Source organism: Cimex lectularius, unplaced genomic scaffold, assembly GCF_000648675.2.
Source record: "Cimex lectularius strain Harlan isolate CLEC.00 unplaced genomic scaffold, Clec_2.1 scaffold224, whole genome shotgun sequence".
Lineage (NCBI taxonomy): Eukaryota > Metazoa > Arthropoda > Insecta > Hemiptera > Cimicidae > Cimex > Cimex lectularius.
In genome coordinates, this window is record NW_019392750.1 from 383,278 (window position 1) to 404,946 (window position 21,669).

Genomic DNA, 21,669 nt, shown 5'->3' on the forward strand with positions numbered 1-21,669 from the left:
GATAAGATCGGGGAAAACACCCGAGGAAGCAAGGAACATGGCCGATGACAGGGAGGCCAAGATCCAAAAGGAGAAACTGGAAATACACTCATCCAGCAAGAGGGAGATTTTTCCCATCCTGCTACAAAAAGGAATGGATATAATCACTCCAACATTGATGCGATTATACAGAAATAGTTTAGCACTAGGTTACATACCACAGACATGGCGTAGGGCAAAGGTGGTGTTCATACCGAAAGTGGGGAAAAGAGACCCTACATTACCTAAATCCTACAGACCAATCAGCTTAACATCCTTTCTACTAAAAACCCTTGAAAAGCTGATGAACAACCATATACGAACGATAGCACTGGTAGACAAGTCTCTCCATTACTATCAGCATGCATACAGAGCAGGAAGATCAACAGAAACTGCACTGTACCAGCTAACCAGTGACCTAAAGGAAACACTGGAAACAAAGGAAATAGCAATCTGCGCGTTCCTCGATATTGAGGGAGCCTTCAACAATGCATCTCATGTATCAATGAAGGTCTCCCTAGGGAAAAAACACATAGACCAAACCACATCCAGATGGATTGGAGAAATGCTAAGAACTAGAATAGCTGAAACAAATATAGGATCAGACACTATAGAAGTTAGCACAACCAAGGGATGTCCTCAAGGAGGGATACTGTCACCTCTTCTATGGAATCTAACAGTTGATGAACTGCTCGAGACCCTGGATCATACAGGGATAAAATATCAGGGATATGTGGACGACCTAGTCCTGACTGCCAGGGGAAAATTCGAGGAAATTCTCTGTGATATAATCCAAGAGGGACTAAAAATCACAGAAGAATGGTGTAAAACTGCTGACTTAGGAATCAACTCTAATAAAACAACTATAGTCGCTTTTACACAGAAAAGGAAACTTGATCACATGAGGAAAATAACACTCAATAACACCGTGATAGAAATCAAATATCTGGGCATCACACTAAATAAAACACTAACATTTAAGAAACACATCAGCTCTACCATCACGAAGGTGACGTGAGCTTTGATGGTGTGCAGAAGAATAGCAGGAAGGAACTGGGGATGCAAACCGGAAACCCTGCTATGGATAGTAAGAAAGGAAAGAACTCACAAAAATACAGAGACTTGCATGCATCTGCATAACGGGAGCAATGAGAACATGTCCTACAATTAGCATGGAAAAAGTACTGGGATTAATCCCCCTACACCACATGGTAATAAGGACAGCGCAAAAAACCATCATTAATTTTACCAAAGAGAAACAGGAATAAAACTAAAATGGAGAGATAGCAACAAACTATGGAAAGACCATCCAATACTCATGGCTCCAAGAGACGACATGAACAGGATGTTTGAATTTAACCAAAACTTCTGAATAAACCTAGGTACCAAAAAAGAATGGGAACGAGAGGGAAACAACTCTTTCAAGAATGGCACCATCCTTTGGTACACAGATGGATCTAGAACACAAAAAGGTACAGGGGCAGGAGTAGTAGTAGTGAGTTCTTTTCTTTTAGTTACTTGCTCTGCTTTATCAACCCAGGCTATAGCTCCGTATGTAAGTAAAGGTCTTGCTATCATGGTGTACATCCATAGCAGGGTTTCCAGTTTGCATCCCCAGTTCCTTTCTACTATTCTTCTGCACACCATCAAAGCTCGCGTCGCCTTCGTGATGGTAGAGCTGATGTGTTTCTTAAGAATCCAAGAAGGATTTGGACCTGGAACCAAATACTCAGAACCCATGGGAAAATACACCAAGTTGAGATTCATGCAGTCGAAAGATGTACCCAACTCAACCTAAGCAAAGGGTACAAAAAAATAATATGGCTATCATGTCAGATAGCCAAGCAGCCATCAAAGCACTAAGCTCAAATATCATTAGTTCAAGGATGGTACTGAACTGCAAAACCAAACTAAACATATAGCTACGCAGAATAAAGTCAGCCTCTACTGGGTCCCAGGACACGGAGTAGAAGGCAACAAGAAAGCGGACACCCTTGCAAGAAATGGGGCTGCTACACCGCTGATAGGACCCGAACCCTTCTGTGGCATAGGAACCCACACTATTAACGAGTATCTCAGACAGAAGGACAAACAGAAAATGAGGGAACAATGGAATTCACTCATTATACACAGACAAGAATCTTCTAACCAATTTTGGAAGGAAAGAAATTACAGAATGTGTCAAGGGAAGCAGGAACAAACTGCGAATCCTAATAGGATTCCTAACAGGACACTCCAAGTTAAATGGTCACTTAAAAAAAAATTGGAATAATCCAAGATGGCACATGCAGATTCTGCAAAGAGGCAGAAGAGACACCAACACATCTACTAACAAACTTCAGAGCTACACTAGCCCGCATGAGGAAATGTTTTGGGATGTATGAGCTTCAACCATTGAAACCAGGCCTATTAATCAAGTTTCTTGATGAAATTGGACTCACCGATGTGTTTTAGACAGAGCACGGGGGATACAATAGCTCTTAAAGAGCGCAGTATACTATACCCTGAAACTATATCTACATCCACATCTCTTTCCAACCCTAAATATTTATTGCTTATAAAGATTTTTAAAATAAATACCATAGAGTGCACAATGATTGTACTGTTTAAGGCTATGGTCCAACCCAGTTTAGAATACAGTTCAGTTGTTTATCACATCAGAAAATACTAAGTAATTTGATAGAAAACGTAAACAATTTATTCACACTTTCTGGTTTAGAATTACTAGAACGTAACTTGGGCACACCTTACAAACTTATGGAATCTACAGAACTGCAACCACTAAATACATGGCAAAGTATTGACCTGACATTTATTTAAAAACCGTTAAATAATATGATCCACTGCACACAATTAATCATTTTTTCTAAATTTCCATGTTCTACAGTGTAATACCAGGTAAAAATGTTTGAAAAATCTAATTACAGTACAAATTATTTAAATTTTAGTCTGATTCTTTGACTCAAGGAAATGAGTAACAAACTTTTTTAAATTGTGGCACTTTTTACCTTTTCTTTTAAAACATTTTTTTTAAATATGGATCATGGCAATTGTTTTTGATTTGTTTACATATTTCTGCTTTTTCATTAAATTTTTTATCATTCCTTCTCACTTGTTTTATATTTTTATACATATATAAGTATTTTTTGCAATACTTACAATAGTTTATTTGTGTTTGATATTTTTGAATATGTCCAGATTTATATTATAGATATGTATATTATGATTTATGCTTCAATTTATTCATTATTACTTATGTATAGTTTAACCTGTTATAGAACTTTTAACTGGGTATATTTACCTGTATAAATAAATAACTAAATAAATAATGTGTTTTTTTAGTAACTGGTTGTGTAATAATTTGTTAGATTCATGAGTAATGGTCAAGAATGAGGTAATTTAAAACACCTTTTTCTTTTTTCCACCTTTATTTGGGTCATCTTCAGGGCATAAAGTGTGGTGCTATTCTTGTGGTGTTATGTGAAATTATTGCCTACAATTTCCTTGACACAACAATTTCACACAACACCAATATGACACCACAAAAATAGCACCACAATAAAGGTCGAAACGTCGGCAAAAAAGTGAAAATGGTGTTTTTCTAAACTACCTCATTCTTGACCGCTTCTCACAAATCAAACAAATTAATAAATAAATAATGCTCTCCAAAAGCTCATTCAGGCTCCAGATACAATCAAATCTGTGAATCAGATTGACTGCATGATCCCTGAAACACTGTTTACAACATCATATAAAGTCTCAACAGACGACAAAGGAGAAAAAGAATTCAGGAGGAAATCAGATACAACAATATGGTTACAGATGGCTCCAAAACAAATGAAGGAACCGGATCAGGTGTTTTCGATTCAAGCCCAAAATATGAGCAATCAAACTCATTAATGTCTTTCAAGCAAAATACAGCCCACATTGATTGTGCTTTAAAAAATGTTAAAAGAGGTTGCACTGACAAAAAATCCTCATAACATCGGATAGCCAAGCAGCTGACAGAGGAGATTTTGCAAGATAATAGGCCCTGAACCTATTCTTGGGCTAACAGAAAGAAACATCCACCATCATAGAATGAATCTAAAAAGACAAAAGAAGTAGATAAATTCCAGGAGCGCTGAAAACAGTAAGTTGATGTTATTTAGACTGGCAAATTCACTGCTACAGTTACAGAGGGTTAAACTCAGAGGAGGGACAGGACTATTTCCGGTCACTGGTATCTGAGAAAACATCTAGACAACATGGGCATATTCAATGACCACATTTGCAGGTTATGCAATGAGGAGGAAGAAACAGCCACCCATATCATCTTCGAATGGGAAGCAACCACTTAATGGAGACAACATGGGATAAAAAGAAAACACAGGGAAAGTTATTGTAGCAACTAGACAATAACCTATCACTCTGTAGGAGAAGGATAGAATCAATTGGATTGAACTAAAGAACTAGGAACGTACAATAAGCCAGATGGCTGCAGTCCTTGGGGAACAAAAACCCCAACTTCCTAATTCATATTCATCATCATCATCAAGTTATTAGAGGGTCCTGCCTAAGTAAGAGAGGTGAAGCTTATACACAAAAAGAGTGGCTGTTGATGTTTCCAAGTAGCATTTAGTTGAAAGTAAAAGCTGGAAAGTGAAATAATTTTCTAATAAAGAAATGTTGAAAAGAAAGAAGAAGGATAAGAAGGAAGCTAAAGAAATAAAAACCAACAAAACAAAGCTATAAAAGAAAAATATTTTATACCTATAATAGTTTATATCAAATAGTTTCATTTTCTTTTTAGTATAATAAATCTATGTTATATTTTAAATATCTATATATTTTACTTTATTTATTTGCATTTAACCTTAATAAATATGAATTAGATCAAAATGATATGAAAGATAATCAGGCATCCAAATAATAAAATAAAAACAATCCATAAAAAAGTATATTTAAATTTAAAGAATTATATTATATATATATATATGCATAAAGCATGTTAACTCTCCAAATAGTAAATAGTCATACATAACAAAAAGGATTCACTAAAATGTGATTTTTTTTAAATTGTTTGAATTATCAAAAAAATAGAAAATATAACATGCATAATGTAAACATATATTGTACAATTGATGTCCCGAAAAAAATTTAAAAAAAAATAAACAAAAAAAACCAGTCCACAATGTATTTTTTGTGTGCAATATATGCACATACACGATTATAAACAATTTCAATCAAATTTTATGCTGTTTGTTTTCATTCCTAATTTCACTGCTCCCAATTGATGTTTTTTGTTCTCCTTCTGCCTCACCGGTCTTGATTTCTTTACAGGTTTAGGCTCAGGTTTCTCTTCGCAAATCGGATCCTCCTAGTTTCAGTAAATTGTTAGATTAATAATTTTTTTACCAAACGCATCATAAAGATTGTAGAATTCAAACTCACAAGTGCTACCCATGATTCTCCATCCCAATCACAATTATCATCAATAGTAATATTATCATCACTAATATCCCAAAATGTTTTTTGTGTCTGGTCAAGCCATTTATCATCAGACGATGCACTTAGTAGCTTCCCGGTGTCAGAATTAAACAGGTTTAAAGGACCACTATTCTTTCGACTTGGCTGTTCCATCTCAGATGTTTCTTGATTATTTTTAGTATTATCGACTTCTTTCTTTTCGTTATCTATGCTAGGCATTTTCTGTTTACCTAAAATAGATATATAATTTTCTTAATAAGATAAAAAGAAGATAAATCTATGCATATTTATTCAGAAATCGTGAGATGTGGTCTGGTGTGATGTAGGTTTCAGAAAAACATTTTCTTTATCGTGACAACGTTTCGATCTTTATTGAGATCATCTTCAGGGCCTGGGATTTATAAATATTGTGTAAATTTAGGGTGTGGAAAAAAGTGAATTTATACAATGCAAAATATATTTTTTTATATTCAATTGAAGTATTTCTACTCACTCAAAGTGTTTGTCTTCTGTGTAATTGTGCCATTCTTGCGTGTCGTGTTGAGAGTGCCAGTGAGATATTGCTGTTTTATGTTTATATACGTTGGATTTTGAAGGGGTGGGGAAGGAAGTCGGTATAAAAAAGACATTTTGGTATAAGGCATCGGCTTCTCTGAGGTGAAAAGAGCCGACGAAGGGAAAACGTTGGTAGGTAATGTTTCGGCCAGATTATCCTTTCAGTATTATATAGAAAGGGATAAATAGGAAAAGGAAAGCTAAATCGTTGAAAAATTAGACTATGTGAAAATGTTTGATGTGGGGAATGTGATGTGATGATAAATGTATGTTATCTATATTGAATTTGATTAATGATATTGGCGAAGCTGCGACTGAGTTTACATGTAATTGATGCTGTGTTTATCTCTGTTGATATAAACCATTTCTAACAAGTTATGTTTATGTTTGTTTTGTTCTGTGTGTAATATTTTTGGCTTGCTGAAGTCGAAATTGTGTTTGTGTTCAAAATGGTGGGTAGCGAGTGCTGTATGATTTTGCTTGGGTTTTTTGCAATCATAGATATGTTGCTTTACTCTCTTGTCCAGATATTGGGATGTAAGTCTGATGTAAGTTGCCAGACAGTTTAAACAATTGATTTTGTAGATTACGTCAGATTTATTTGTTATTGGTGTGGGATCTTTAATTTTGGAAAAAAGTGTTTGAATTGCTTTATAATTTTTAAAAGTATTTTGAAGTTATCGGACGAGAGAAATGTGTTTAACTTATGTGGCAGGCCATGAATAAATGGCATGGAAATGTATGCTGGTTTGTTTGTATTTGATAGATTTGATGTAGTATTATTAGTACTAGTGGATGGTGTTAGTGTTGAGTTGTAGTTGTTGATTATTCTGTTAATTATTTGTTTAGGGTAGGGATTGTTATGGAGGATCTGTTTGTATATCTTTATGTTCTTGTGGTGAAATGATTCATGGCTTAGGGTAATCATTCTGTGAAGTAATCCTTTGACCATGTTTATTATTGAAACGTTGGCACAATAAAGAAAATGTTTTTCTGAAACCTACATCACACCAAACCGCATCTCACGATTTCTGAATAATCATCGACTAACGGTCACTAATCACCGCACACTTCTATATATATTATTAATTATCTTGATATGATAGGATGGATATTAGCCTTAATATTGTAATTACATATTAAAAAATAATTTTAAAAAATCAAGGATAAGGTGAACATTCAGTTCCTTTGTCAAGCTTTTGAGGAATATATTGCCTTCATCGGGACTTTCCAATTATTTCTAAATGATTTACGCAATTAACAAATATTCACATCTACTTACAATATTAAATTATTGCTTCTACCATAATGTATGAGAATAAGTTTACCAGACTGTGCGATAGTTGGCGTGAGGCACATGTTAAGTAAAATTTATTTAATTAATGTTAGCACACTAACAACAATGAGGAACTAAGTGTTTTTCTTTCTACATGCAATTACATTATTAATTTCCACTGCACTAATGCATTAATATTACTATACATCAATATTTATATGCATCAAACCTTCTGATTCAAATTTACTATCAGTTGTTCTAGAAGAAAATTTAGATGCGACAGCTGTTACTGCCCATTCTGCCCAAGATGGCACTGGCTTCAGAGTGGACATGACTTCCGTTTCTATAAAATGAAAAGTAATCCACGATTTATTATACAGGAAAATTCAACCTGCACACAACAAAAAATTAAACAAACAGACAAAGTTATTCATATCAATTAATTAATTACATAATTAATTAATTACATAAGACAAAGGTTTGTACTTAAAAATAAAATTATTCTATTTTCTATGCATATATATCACATCATTTGTTTTATTTATTTTTACCGATTTCTTGTTGAAGTGATGGATTTTCAGACACTTTTTCAAGTTTCCCTATGAAACCCTTGATCGTCTTAAAGGCACTGTCTCGTACGCTTTTATCAACATCTACAGTTAAATGGCACAAGGAAGGCAATATCTTTTTCCCCACATCGTCTAGAGTAAAATATTGCTGGGAAACTGCAAAAGCAAGAACGCCTGAAAAATAAATTTTCAAACATATACAATGCCCTTCTCTAGAAATCTGACCACAAATAAAACAATCTTATTCATTGAAAATAATTTCTGCTTTTACAGACCTGCATTCCTCACTGGTGGAAATGGGTCGTTAAGAGCTCTAATGAAAGCAGATAGCAAAATTGCTTTACGATTTTGTGGACAAAGGCAATAAGCAATTTTTCCAAGGCAAACTGTTGTGTTCGTACGTATACCACCCTATTTAAAAAAATTTCCCTGTCACTAACATTTAACAGCTAGGGTTTTTCAAAACAATTTGATATTTCAATTTTGTTACCTGTTCATCTTTTGCCTGTAACCTGGCAAAATGCCTCAAAACTTCTTCATTGAGATTCTTGTTATTTAGTTTGGGAGCTAAGTGAACAACTGCCTAAAAAGATTTCAATCATTAAACTCTGACATAACCAATTTTGAATATCAAAATATCTCTATGGGAGATATCACACAATGTAATTTACATTCAAAGATTTAAAAAAAAAAAATAATAATACAGGACACTTGTATTTTGTAGCTTATTTTAAACTGTGTATGTATTTTTATTGTTATATCAATTACAATATACTTATTTTAACATAAACCAAATTAAATGAATCAGAAATTTACGAGTTTAAATAAAAATTATTTATTTATGATGGTTTAAATAAAAATTCACTAAAACTGGAAAATCATTTAGTGACAGACTAAAATTTAACTAACAATGTATTACCAAGTTTTGCTCTTAATAACACATATTATCTCCTCTGGCTTCACAGAAATCCTTAAAGACTCCTAGGCAGTGTGAAAATAAGAGCTAAGAGATAAGATATCTCTTGTGAAACAGAATCCCATTCTTCAACGAAAGCGGTTTGAAGCTGTTCAATATTGTTGGAAGATTCTTTATATTCACTAATTTCGTGGTCCGCTTGACCAATTAATACTTTGTTGGAAGAGGCGAACAATGTCTAACCCATCTCTTTATTGTGTCCCATAAGTATTTATAGGATTCATGTCAGGGGAACGTGTTGGCCAATTCATTGTGGCAATCCTAACATCCTCCAAGTAACGGGCGACAACCCGTTGGGCCACTGGATTCGAACCCGGGACCTTTACCTTACAGTGAAGAGCGCCATGTCAATGCTTAAACTGTTGCGGCCACCGACGCCCCCATTCGGATTGTTTGGAGTCTCAATCTACCACTACCGTCCTCGATTCCAATGGTTGGTAGAGCGCAGCACACCATGACCTGGGCTACATAACGAACTCTACCTCCGTTGTTGGCCAAAGCAACTGCCCGAGCGAGATCTTCATGACTTAAAACCGTAATTAATAATAATAATAATAATAATAATATACACAAATTTATTGTTTCATCAAAGAAAACAATTAACTCACTCCACAAGTTGGCTCTGGAAAGAATGAAATGGACAGATTTTCTTTATTTTTAATTTAAAGAGCCTAACAGGTTTAGTAACACTATAAAAGTAAACAAAAAGTTATTAATGCTGTGCTTACGTTTTACGTCAACTATTAATTAAGTTATTATGGAAAATAGATAAATACATTTTTTTGTCGTTGAGTGTATAGACAAACAAATATTGTGTCTGAATAGTTGAAAATCTTATGCTTTTGTTCATATGAGAAAGTGTATGTTATATGTATCTATTTTAGTACATTCAATATATATCTTACTAATAAAGAGAACCAGCTGGCCGGGTGGTTAGGGCATCTGAATTATATTTGCCACGCTAGTGGTTCTGGGTTCAAATCCTGACAGCCCACGGTTTTTTAATTGAGAATAATATGAAAATAGTAGTGAAATGGTGTCATCGACACCCAACGGGTTAGTTGGATGTTAAACAGGAATTATACGATACATTTGTATTACATTTTTATCTTATTAATGTCAATTTAAAAAACATGTCTCTAATAAGCAATATATTTTATAGTGGTGATGCTATTGTTATAATCCTTTAAAAATAAATAGTATTTTAGTATAATTAAAAAAAGAAATAATTTTTATAAGTAACATGAACAACTGTAAAAACCTCACCTTTATAGTTTCTTCTCTGATTCTCGGGTTTGCATCCACAAAACCATTTGTGAGCAATGGAAACAAATTCTCATTAATTATTGATTCTGGTATTGAATCTGGAAAAGCAATTGTTTCAGCAAAAACAAACAATATTGTTTTCTTCTATAATGTGAGAGAGTGGAGTTTTTTTTATATTTATTTTTAACATTAAGTTAAGTTTAAACCAAGAAAAGGTAAAACAAAATTGCAGAAGGTATTCAATCTGCTAATAATCAGTTATTATTATACATTAAATTGCCACATTTGTTTCTTACCTATGATGTGTTCAATATTCTGGAGCAATAAACTTCTTGTTGCCCTGTCTGTTGAGGCAAACAATTTAAGCAAAAAAGGCAGAATTATTTGTTGATATTTTGGCTTTTGAAGAGATTTAGATATCTATCAAGAATAGAATAAAAACATTGATTTGTCATTTCAATCATTAAATTTACGTTTTGGACATATATTTGTGTATAGATTTTATAGATTTACCTCCATCATAGGCTGAATGAGACATGCTCCATCGCAACCATATTCAAAAGCTCTAATCATTTGAGGCAGCACTTTGTCAGTAGCTGTACATGTAGGAATTATTTCCAACAATGGCATTATATTAGAAAAAAAGTTTTTACTCTCTTCTTTTGATTTTATATGAATTTCATCCAGAAATAACATCGCATCAACAACATCATTTTTGAAAAACTTTGTAGGCCTATTAAAAGTAAAAAATAAACATTGTGAAAATATAATGGTTTTTTTAAATATATATAAGTTACATCCACAATGGTAACATTGTTATATATATATAAAGTTACGTGTGTTGACTAATCGAGTCTTTAAAAAAAAAAAAAAAATTAGTTAAACACAACTTTGGGGACCGCGGTAGCCGAGTGGTTAGCATGAGAGACTCTCACGCCGTGGTCGTGGGTTCGATTCCCACCGTCGCCTCTGGCCCTTTTTTCCCGATAACCCCCAATTGAACAACATATATAAGAATTCGTCATGGCTAATATGCAAAGATCATAAGGCAAAAAAAAAAAAAAACTTAAAATTTGATAAGAACCTTTCCTGTTCACGGATATGATTAATCTCAATCTGGCTTTACAAGTGTAATGGGAATAACGAACAGGGAAGGGTCTTTTGCTTACAACACATTCTTCGAATCTGTACAGTATCATCTGTCTCTGAATTGGCGTATATTGTGTGTAACTTATATATATAATTTTTTTCTTTTTCTCCCCCTCCCCCAATAAGAACTCTTAACGTCAGTGTATTCTCACTAAATAAACTGCTAAAAAATGAATATGGATACTGCCAATGTTTGTAGTACATTATTTACTTTCCCATTATTTTTATTTTATTTAAATTGCATTAAAAAAGAAAAGTTAGAAATTATGTTTTTTTTTTTGCTTACATAATTTTGTTTATTAGACACAATGATTTTTTTAAACAATTAATACCGTATATAATGTGTTTTGTCAGCTAAAAACCTTTGTGCACCTGTAAGGCCTACTGTTAATACGGTTATCACTAATTTCATAAGTAATTTCACTCCATAGACGCTGCAATGGTGCACACAGTTGTAGCAGTCAACTGGTTGCGGAAGGTGATTGAAAAGCCTTCTCTGCATCGTATCCCACATGTGCTCAATGGGATTGAAGTCTGGAGACAATGGGGAAAGGGGCAAATTGGAAATTCACATGTTTTCTAAACTCTGAAAAACAACTCTGCCTCTATGAGGTCTGGCATTGTCATCCAGAAATCGAAAATCCCTGCCAATGATATCCCTGGTTTGAGGGATGTATTCCTCGATAATTTCTTACATATATTGGACTGTAGTGAGGTTGCCTTCAACAATATGGAGTCCAGTTCTTCCTCCAGTGTAAATCCCAGCCCCAGACCATTACACCCTGTTTTCAGTAGACTCTTTGGCGCCAGCTATCACTATACAGCCAAAAACATGACTCATCAGTAAATATAACAGCATTCCAATTGGTGTTCTCTTCTAGGAACTCACTGCACCATATTCTCCTGAGTTGCTGGTGGTGGGCTGTTGCTGCGATTACAAATCGTTTGTGTTGATAAAGACCTTGCCAAAACATTTTGTACTTCATCAAGGATCTGGCAGGCACTATGGAAAGGGTTCCATCTTGTAGCAATGACAATATTTCTGTCCTCCCTTAGACTCCAGAGATTAGATATCCACTACCGGGCCTCCTATTAGTACTTCCAGTCACTCGGAATTGGGCTAAAGCCCCTTAGCCCACTCTCTGAGAAATGCCAATTGTCTGTGTGATATCCACTTGCCGGTGACCTCGATGACTCATTCTCACAGATGATGTTTTTCCAAGGTTAAAGAGAATACAACTGGATTAACATGGAGAAAAGTCAAGTAAAGGTGTTTGTTTACAAAATGAGTAATCTTCATGTTTTCTATTCTTAAGAAATCCATTATTAAAAATGAGAATTAACATTTGTTTGTTTTTGGTTTATATTTTCTATTTTGTTTTATCCAACTAACAAGAATATATCAGTTAATTTAATTAAAGTTAATAGAATAAGAATAAATTATAAATATCCCTATTCATTTTTGAGAAGTATATACTTGAAATATATANTACCTGAAGAGTTCTGACTAAATATGAAAAAAAAAATTGTAGCATAAATTTTGCAAATAGTATTTCTGGGATCTTACCTTTCTAAAACCTTGACTGTACTTAATCGTTTTTGAGGGGATGCCGCAACGAGTTCACAATATATAGGTTGCAATTGTTCTGGAATCTAAAACAATGATTAAAAAGAAGATAATAATTATAACTTATAATAAATTTTTAAAGGTGTACAGCTATACTAAAATATACATCATACATTTTTTATGGTGTAATAATCAATTGCATGTTAATTTATTTTAATGCTCACAGCGTACTTATTAATAATAAAATCTACAAAATTTTCAGATTCATTATTCATAAAATTAAAATTCAGAGAGATAACATAATAAAACAAGCATGACAATACATTGATAAGGTATCAAAAAATGTCTCACTCTTTAATAAAAAATTTTTTTGCTTGTTACTTTTTTTTACCCCCGAGGGTTCGCAACAGCAGAGGTTATATCAACCCTCGGGGTTCCGGTGTATTTGAAAAAAAAAAGCCCATTTGTAAGTATGTCGGGTACGAATGCAGGGCCGTTGGATTCGAACCCGGGACCTTTACCTTACAGTGATGGGCACTGTGTCAACGCCTAAACCATTGCGGCCACCGACGCCCCCTTTAGCTTGTTACTATAAAACAGATTAATTTTGATAAAGTATTGCTCTTCCAGCAGCATTATCTGAGTTATTTTTAATTAATAANAATAATAATTATAAACAATAATAAATAAAAGAATGTTCAGGGCGGTCATAGTTTTTTCAGGAAAGGAAAACACTGTGGTATTATATTGAAAGTTTAACACAATAAAATATTAAAAAATAAGCTTTTGTCTCAAGAATGGTAAAATTAGACCTGAAATAACCCAGAACTTTGTGCACTTAGAATTGTAAAAATAAACATAATTAAGAACTATTTACATTGTTTTACTAACATAGACTGTTTAAAATAAACCCAAGCTATAGAAAAGTTTTGAATAGTTGTTACTGCAAAATATAACCAGGGAAACAATGCATCTTTAAGTTTCGCATTGACAGCCAGCATAATGTAGCTCCTAATAAACAATTAATCAATAAAAATAAAAATTTTAAAATTAGTTATGAATAAAGCGAATGTTGCATATTTTCATTTTTAGATATGTGTTTACCTTGTTCTCTTTTTCTTTACATATTGTTTTTATAAATACCATCATGGAATTTCGGCTAATATTCCACCTAGTTCGAAAGGAAAAAGTCTCACAATACCAATGTGCATGTAAATAATATATACATATTATTTTATTTCTTGAAAGTAAGGATTATAAGCAATAAAGATGATGTAGCATGAAAAAAGATGTTGGGTGGTGCTTTGAGGTCGGGCACCAATACATAAGAGGGGGGCATGTTATTCCGCCTGCCTTTACATCTATCGGCTCCTCTTTTATACTTTTAATAAGTGCCATGTCTTTAAGTGAGGCCCTGACAACCTTTTTTTGGGGTAACAACAAAAGTAAAACAGGTTTACTCCTCCCAGACAAGAAAAAGTAAATTTCAATTTAAAACATATAATGTAGGTTATCATACTAGATAACTGCATTAACATTTGTTAAAAATAATATAATTTTCCTAAATTTATAACTAATTTTAAACGGCAGGTTGGGAGAGATAATATAACAGTCATAACTGTGTAAATATAGCGTGTGTAGAACACCTCTCTAAACAGCTTAATCAAAGTGGCAAAAAGAGAAGAAAGTATGTACCTTTGTTATATTTTTTAGTGCGTTGTTATGAGTCATCTTTCCATTGAACACTTCCCACATAAATATTCCTAACCCCCAGCTGTCAATACTCCTGCAAATTGTTAATGGGTTAATGGTTATAATAAAACATGCATATATATATTTACTTACCAATAAAGTGAATCATCAGGACAACTACCTGATTTTATTTCTGGTGGATTGTATTTCTGTAATCCCTGATGTATTTTTAATGGATATGAACTATTGCTTGCTGAAACATAGCCAACATCTCCAAGTTTCCATTCGCCCGCACTGTTAACGAACACTGAGCCAGAGAAAATGTTGTTGTGTTTTAACCTAGCATCATTATGGAGAAATGCCACACCTTTCTAAATTAAAACAAACATTAAGAATGTAGTTAAAAAATAATTTATATGCATTTCATTCCTAAATTTAAACATACCAATTAGTCAAGAAATTTTTTTTTAGTAAAATATTTATTGCCATCTGTATAAAATAATAATTTTTGTATTTTTATGGGTTTTATCATATATATATTTACAATACACATCTTGAGGTGAGTTAGCAACCATTGCTGTTGTCCTAACTATACACAAAGGCTAGTTCTAGGCGAGGAGGTCCTGGGGCCATATCCACTTTTGTCGTCTGACTGGATTGTAGGGATGGATTAAGTTGCAGATAGATTGGGCTATTGGGTTGGGGTGAGTGGAAAGTTTATCATGGAACTTAGAAAATTTGGTTAGGATTAATTTATTTACAAAGGGTATTTGTCACTGTGGAAGGTTGGTTGGAAGGTGATGGTCGTTAAGTACGATTCTGAGGGCTTTGGATTGGAAGGACTGAATTGGTTGGAATTTTGGTAGGTTTTGAGGTGCAGTCCATATGTCCATGTAAGTCCATATGTTCAAATCAGTTTCAATAGTGATTTGCAGAGTATCAGTTTATTTTTTGTCGACAAGTTAGATTTACGCCCAAATAGTTTATAGAGTAGTCCAAAGAGTCTGTTTAGTTTCTATCTTTTTAGTTGTATGCATCAGTTCGAGGTTAAACTTGCGTCAAGATAGAACCCAATGTAGTGTAATACCTTTTAGGGAAAGGAATGGTGTAGAAGAATATTGTGTGAGGGGTTTTGCTTCAGAAGGTAGTCTGTAACACGGGTACATTTGTTTTCGTTAATCTTTATCTTCCCAAGTTTGCTTCCTTCGGCTATTCATTTGACATGCCTGTACCCCTTCCGAGACAAATATAGCATCAGGATGAGAGGGAAGCAAGACTTGTCATCTGCAAAGAATGCAGGGGGGAGGGTAGATGGTGTAATTTAAATACCTGAGGTGTAGAGGAAGGTACAGGATTGGACCGAGCACACTGTCCTGTGGCACTCCCACTCCCACAGGATAGTAGTCAAGAATCCATTTACGATAACATTTTCTACCAAATAATAAGTTCTTGATCTTTTTTTCTTTTTTTTTTATTTTCATTCGTGGACAATGGAGTGTAGGCCGAACCAATAAATAAATAGCCCGAAATGCATTCATCAGAATAAAATAAAAAAATTAAAATACTAATAATTATTGTTTTCAATAAAACATCAATGTCCATGGATAAATTAATTAAAAAAAAAAAAATTGGTCATACTAACATATATTTTTCAAATGTTTTTTACATCCATGTTTATTCCAAACCTCAATATATAAGGTAAAACTTGGCACTCTCAACACAACAGACAAGAATGACACATCTGCATGGAAAACAAACACTTTGAGCTCTGAAGATAATCTCAATAAAGATCGAAACGTTGGTATGATAAAGAAAATGTTTTTCGAAAACCTCACACCGCATCTCATGACCTCCAAATAATCATATAAAGTAAAGATAAAGTAATTCCGTTATACAGGAGGACTTTAAGTTCAACTACCCATTGGGTGTCCCAGACGAGGAGTTCAAATCACTTTACAAGACATTTTCCAAATAAATCCCAAACAAAATTCCATAAGCTGGGATTTGAACCCATGACTGCATGGCAAATTCAAGTTAGGCTTTCTAATCATTCAGCCACTACGGTCCCCACCTTCATGTCTGTGTGTGTTGGAAAAAAAAAAGAAAGTACAATTTTTCAAATCCTGATATTAATATTCTAGAAGATTAGCAGTGTCAGAGCAAAAGAGTGCTGCAATGATAATATCCTGAAGAAGGAAACTAGTTCAACCCAAGGAATTAAAGTTAGGCCCCTATAAGATCAAGACCTATCCCACCTTCAAATTCCTGGGAGTATCTATTGACTGCAAAATCCTATGGAAACCATACATGGAGTACGTCGAGAAGAATGTTGAAAAAGCAATGAATATTTTAAGATGTACTTCTAAAGTTAAGTACGGATCCCACCCAAGCATTGGGTTAATGATGTACCATGCCCTTATTCTCGCACGCATTGATTATGGGTCGATAGTCTATGGCAGTGCAGCCAAATCCCACCTAAAAAAACTTGAAACGGTCCAACACAGGGCAATAAGGCTTTGTCTTGGGGCATTGGATCTTCCCCTACTGATTCCCTCAAGGTAGAGGCCAATACGGAGCCGCTGCATCTAAGAAGGAATCAACTAACAACAAAATTCCTAGCTACTCGAATGCACGATCCCAACCATCCTGTAGTTATGGGACTGGATGCTTTGGCGGTCACTGCCCTTAGTGATCCTCACAAACCACCTAGAGTCACGCCACCTTTACTTGAAACTCATATGAAAATGAAAAGCATCTCTCTGGGAAAAATTATCCGCTCGTCAAACACGAAACTCCACTGGCTTATTCCACTCTGCCCACCTAAGGTTATAACGTGCATACAGGAATTAAAAGGTGAACAGGACTACATTAAGGTCTGTTTTGAGACTGGTAAAAGCCCGCTGGCTACGGTAGTCTATACAGATGGCTCAAAATCCCAGTATGGGGTGGGGGGCTGCAATACTTAATGTAAATAATGACTATTCCAGGCAGTTTAAACTCCCACCTCTGTGTACGATCTTCTCCGCTGAAGCTATAGCCATAAGGGAAGCTATCAAATACATTAAACAGACAAAACCAGCCAAGACCATAATTTGTTCGGACAGCCTTAGTGTTCTGACGGCCCTGAAGAAAACGGATACTAGATCCCATTATTCTAGAGATCAAAAACATTTTGTTAGCCTGCGGAAGCGGTATAGCTATTCATCTTCTCTGAGTCAAAGGCCATAACAACAACCGATTTAACCAGCGGGTTGATGCATTGGCAAAAGCGGCTGCTCTATCGGGAAACGACATCAAAGAGATCTCAGCCGGGGACATTGTATCACATAATAGGGTCTTATTACGCAAGAAATGGCAAAGCAAGTATGAACAATCATCCAAAAGCAAAGGCATCTGGTACTCTGCTTCCCAACCAAACATCCAGTCTAAACCGTGGTTTTCAAATGTTAAAAGAAATAGGAAATTCTTTACCACTATATGTAGACTGAGGTTCAACCACAATAGACTCCCATCACACCTGCATAAGATAGGAATTACACAAACAACATCATACTGGGATGCCCACTGAAGACTACCGGAAGAGAACATATTTTTAAAGCGCTCAAGAAATATAAAATCCCACTCCCCACCTCGGTAAACTTAATTCTAAACTATATGAACTTTATTGAAATACTAGATACCATATACAAATTCATCACCGATAACGACATAGATATTTAAGATATATAGCCATCCTTGAGGCATGTTGGCATCCGGGAGGGGGGCCGTGCGGGGACGGTTCGGCTGAAGACCGTTGGGGGGACATCTCTGCGCTCTCAGGGCGCGTTACGATTCGGACTGTGTGATGGTGTTGGACTTTTCCAAGGGTAGCTTTACCATGTAAGGTTTTTATCCACCACCATCGGGAACAGTCCGTTACAAATGGAGAGCCCAGGTGTCCTTCCTGGCCGGTCTCAGGGGCCGTGCTGGCTCGGCGGGGGCCGGTAGCACCAAGCAATGAATGTAGATGGCTAGATGTGCACTAGTTCAAGGCAAAAAAAAAAAATTCCAGAATTATCTTTTTCCAAGTGGAATATTCCAAAATCAATTTGCTTTGAACAAAAGTCAATTATTTACATTAGTTTTCTACTTTGGTAAGTTGTTTGTTAATCATCTGATTGATCATGTTTAATCGATAGCATAGTACTACATATATTTAGTATCTTGGAGGCCATGATGGCTGAATGGCTTGGGCATCCAACTTGTATTTGCCATTCTAGGAGTTCTAGGTTTGAATCCCAGCATATTATAAAATTTTAATGGAGAATAATATGAAAAACTATTGTAACGTAGACCCTTCACTAATCTAAAGTATGTTTATTTTCATGAATCGTGATGGAACATTTAGCTAGAATTAAACATTATTGTCAATGTTTTAGAATCATACATACCACAATATTCAATATACCCCATGATAGATACAAATGTTTTTTTGGAAGGTCCTTTATTTTTGTAATGAAGTCAGTCAGAGGTTCCACAAATTCTGTAGCAATACAGATATTGGAATCATTCTAGAAAAAAAAATGAACCTTTAAAACAAAAATAAATACTTTTATAAATAAATCCATTAATTATTTTAATTTTTTTAAACTTTCAATGATAGATCAATTTTCAAAATGTTTTATTTTGATATCACAGTGTGCAATATGTAATTAAACAGAACATTTTAAAAATTAAAATTAACTAAAGTTTATTAGTGGCAATGCAAAAATAATAAATGTTACCTCCTGGCTGTCCAGAAAAGTTAAAATACTTGGATGTCTTAAAGTTTTGAGCCGTTTAATGCATGCTTTGGCATGTTCATATTGTTCATTGCTGCCAAGTTTTTTGTCATATACAAAAATTGTTACATTTTCTTTAGTAGTCTAAAATAAAATAAAAAATAAAAACAATTAGTGGTTTTATTTACCCTAAAACATTCTCATCTATAAAAAAATTGCGTTAAAACATAAATAAGCATTTAGCACTTTTGTGCAACCAAGTATGATTATTGTGTTTCTACTGGTTATACCCTCTAGCTACAGGTTGTTTAGTAGCTTTTATAGTCCTAATTACTCCTGTTATATACTTTTCTTTGCATGAGAGTAGAAAAGTTCATTAATATGCATCACATTCACATTTAATTTGACCTGGCACTGCGTTCATCTATATTCACGGGTTTCGGCACAACCAAACATGTTTCAGCTTTGCGATATCTTCAGTGAGGAACATACATGTGCTGTTAAATACTTGTAGTTTTTAGCAGGTGTAATAGTACTATGTAGATGTAATATTAGAATTGTGAGTCCACACTGTTTCCACTTCCTACCATAATTCAAACGTTGTACCATCTGTTCCTTCTACATCAGACTTGGAGCATTCGACCTCATCACAGTCGAAAACATCTTCAATGTCATTGTTCATGAGACTTTGCCGTCCACTTCTGACACATATTTATCCAGATCAGGGTCCTCTTTGTCCTGACGACAATTTCCTAGAACTTCCTCAAGAGTGCAAAACAGTTGTTGCCAAGATATTTTCGGATCAAAACTGCGAAAAAGTCCTTAGTAATATAAGGAACATTTTTGGTATGCCCTGGATAAAAATACCTCGATAGACTGGACAACTGGAATTTGGAAGACAAATTCACTTATCTGATATCAATAGTCTATATACTAGATGTCTTGCAGCATACAGTTGGGCAGACGGTTTTTATCCATGCTGTTATTTTATGTTATGGCATATATTTTTGTTTTGTAAACATGTTGTATTAATAAAGCAATTATTATTATTATACTAGATGTCGGATGACTGGCAGGTGGGGTTCCTAGCCAACTTGACCACTGACAATGAAAGGGGATGGTAGGGAAATGCTGGGTAGGATCCAACCCATACCGTACTGTTTGAGGGTTAAAGGAAATTTAACCCTTTTTTCAATACTTTTTTTTTATTTCCACAAAAATGAATAGTTCAAGAGCTGTGAATAGATTTATGATGAAAACCGTAAATTGTTGAAAAAACATCAAATGTTGAATATCTGCAAAAAGGTTGAGAATCAGACCATAGTTCATAAGAATTTTTTTGTTGCACTTGAACTGTTGAAGCACTGACAAAATTTGTCATACGAGTAGTGAATTACCCTTCATATGAATAATGTTGTTTACTTTCTATGTATTGAATGCTATTAAATGTTATATGACTTTTGCCATTGATTATAGTTTATAGTTGCAGAGACATTGTGTTGTTTATTTATATTTAGCCCATTATAATATTAATTAAAAAGGTTTGCTCCTATTTCACGGAAGGTGTCCAGAGACTTTCTTTAATGAGTGTAGGCACCGAACTTCTACTGTTTTTATAAAAATTTGTAGGTTTGTATACATAATTGTTATCAGCTGGTTAGGGTAAAAAAAAGGTATAAAATAACAAATTAAATGAAAAAAAGAAAGAAAAATAATAAAATTTTAACTTCTATGCAGCAGTGGTGACTGGTTTTATCAAATAAAGTATGATTTAAAATATGAAAAAATGAATACCTTTGAGACCCCTTTGTACAAGGAAAAACACGAATCTTGGTTGTATGAGTCACCGTATTTTTCCTGCAATTCGTACGGAAAATGACTGGAGTTGTCTCGCCCAAAGAATGACCACATTTTTTCCACAGTTTTTTGTCTATTTTTTTATTTTTATTAAATTGCAAAAATGAAATAACTCATCGCGGTTCTCATTTGCGAACGTCAACAAAACTTATGACAAGGATAGCATACGATAGCATGCTCATGACAACCTTCTTGACAACTGTTATCACTGACATCTATATTCTCGAGCTATTTCAGCAACGCATTCAATGATGTCAATTGCCGGTCATTTACCGTCATAAACAAATAAATTTCACTCAACACAATTAAAATATTTCGTATAAACAAATATAAGTTGAAGAGCATAGGGTAACACCGTAATCCAAATTCTCTGGGTCAAATCTTAACTTAGGCCGCTAGTTGCCCGGGCACTCTCAACAAGACAGACAATAATGACACATCTACTTTGAGCCCGGAAGATGATCTCAATAAAAATCGAAACGTTGACACGGTAAAGAAAATGCTTTTCTAAAACC

At 34.4% G+C, this 21,669-nt stretch overlaps 1 protein-coding gene across 1 annotated transcript; it reads right to left on the reverse strand.

The window, feature by feature from the left end:
* Nucleotides 1-4,999: 4,999 nt before the first annotated feature.
* On the reverse strand, nt 5,000-21,571 carry LOC106668945 (N-terminal kinase-like protein). The gene is made up of 15 exons (XM_014398161.2): nt 21,092-21,571; nt 19,301-19,441; nt 18,968-19,087; nt 14,691-14,908; nt 14,541-14,631; nt 12,846-12,931; nt 10,643-10,862; nt 10,426-10,549; nt 10,130-10,227; nt 8,378-8,470; nt 8,163-8,298; nt 7,870-8,061; nt 7,548-7,661; nt 5,452-5,717; nt 5,000-5,377 (listed from the first exon to the last, which is right to left on the reverse strand). The coding sequence occupies exons 1-15, from the start codon at nt 21,206-21,208 to the stop codon at nt 5,240-5,242; spliced, it is 2,154 nt and encodes a 717-aa protein (XP_014253647.1). The 5' UTR covers nt 21,209-21,571; the 3' UTR covers nt 5,000-5,239.
* Nucleotides 21,572-21,669: the final 98 nt, after the last annotated feature.

What these genes read in the sequence shown, in the direction of transcription:
- LOC106668945 (XM_014398161.2), bottom strand. Translation starts at nt 21,208, where the DNA reads ATGTGGTCATTCTTTGGGCGAGACAACTCCAGTCATTTTCCGTACGAA. An exon ending in TGTACAAAGGGGTCTCAAAG is followed by an intron (nt 19,442 to 21,091) that starts GTATTCATTTTT and finishes ATTTTATTTTAG; the next exon opens with ACTACTAAAGAAAATGTAAC. An exon ending in CACTAAAAAATATAACAAAG is followed by an intron (nt 12,932 to 14,540) that starts GTACATACTTTC and finishes TCATTGTTTTAG; the next exon opens with ATTCCAGAACAATTGCAACC.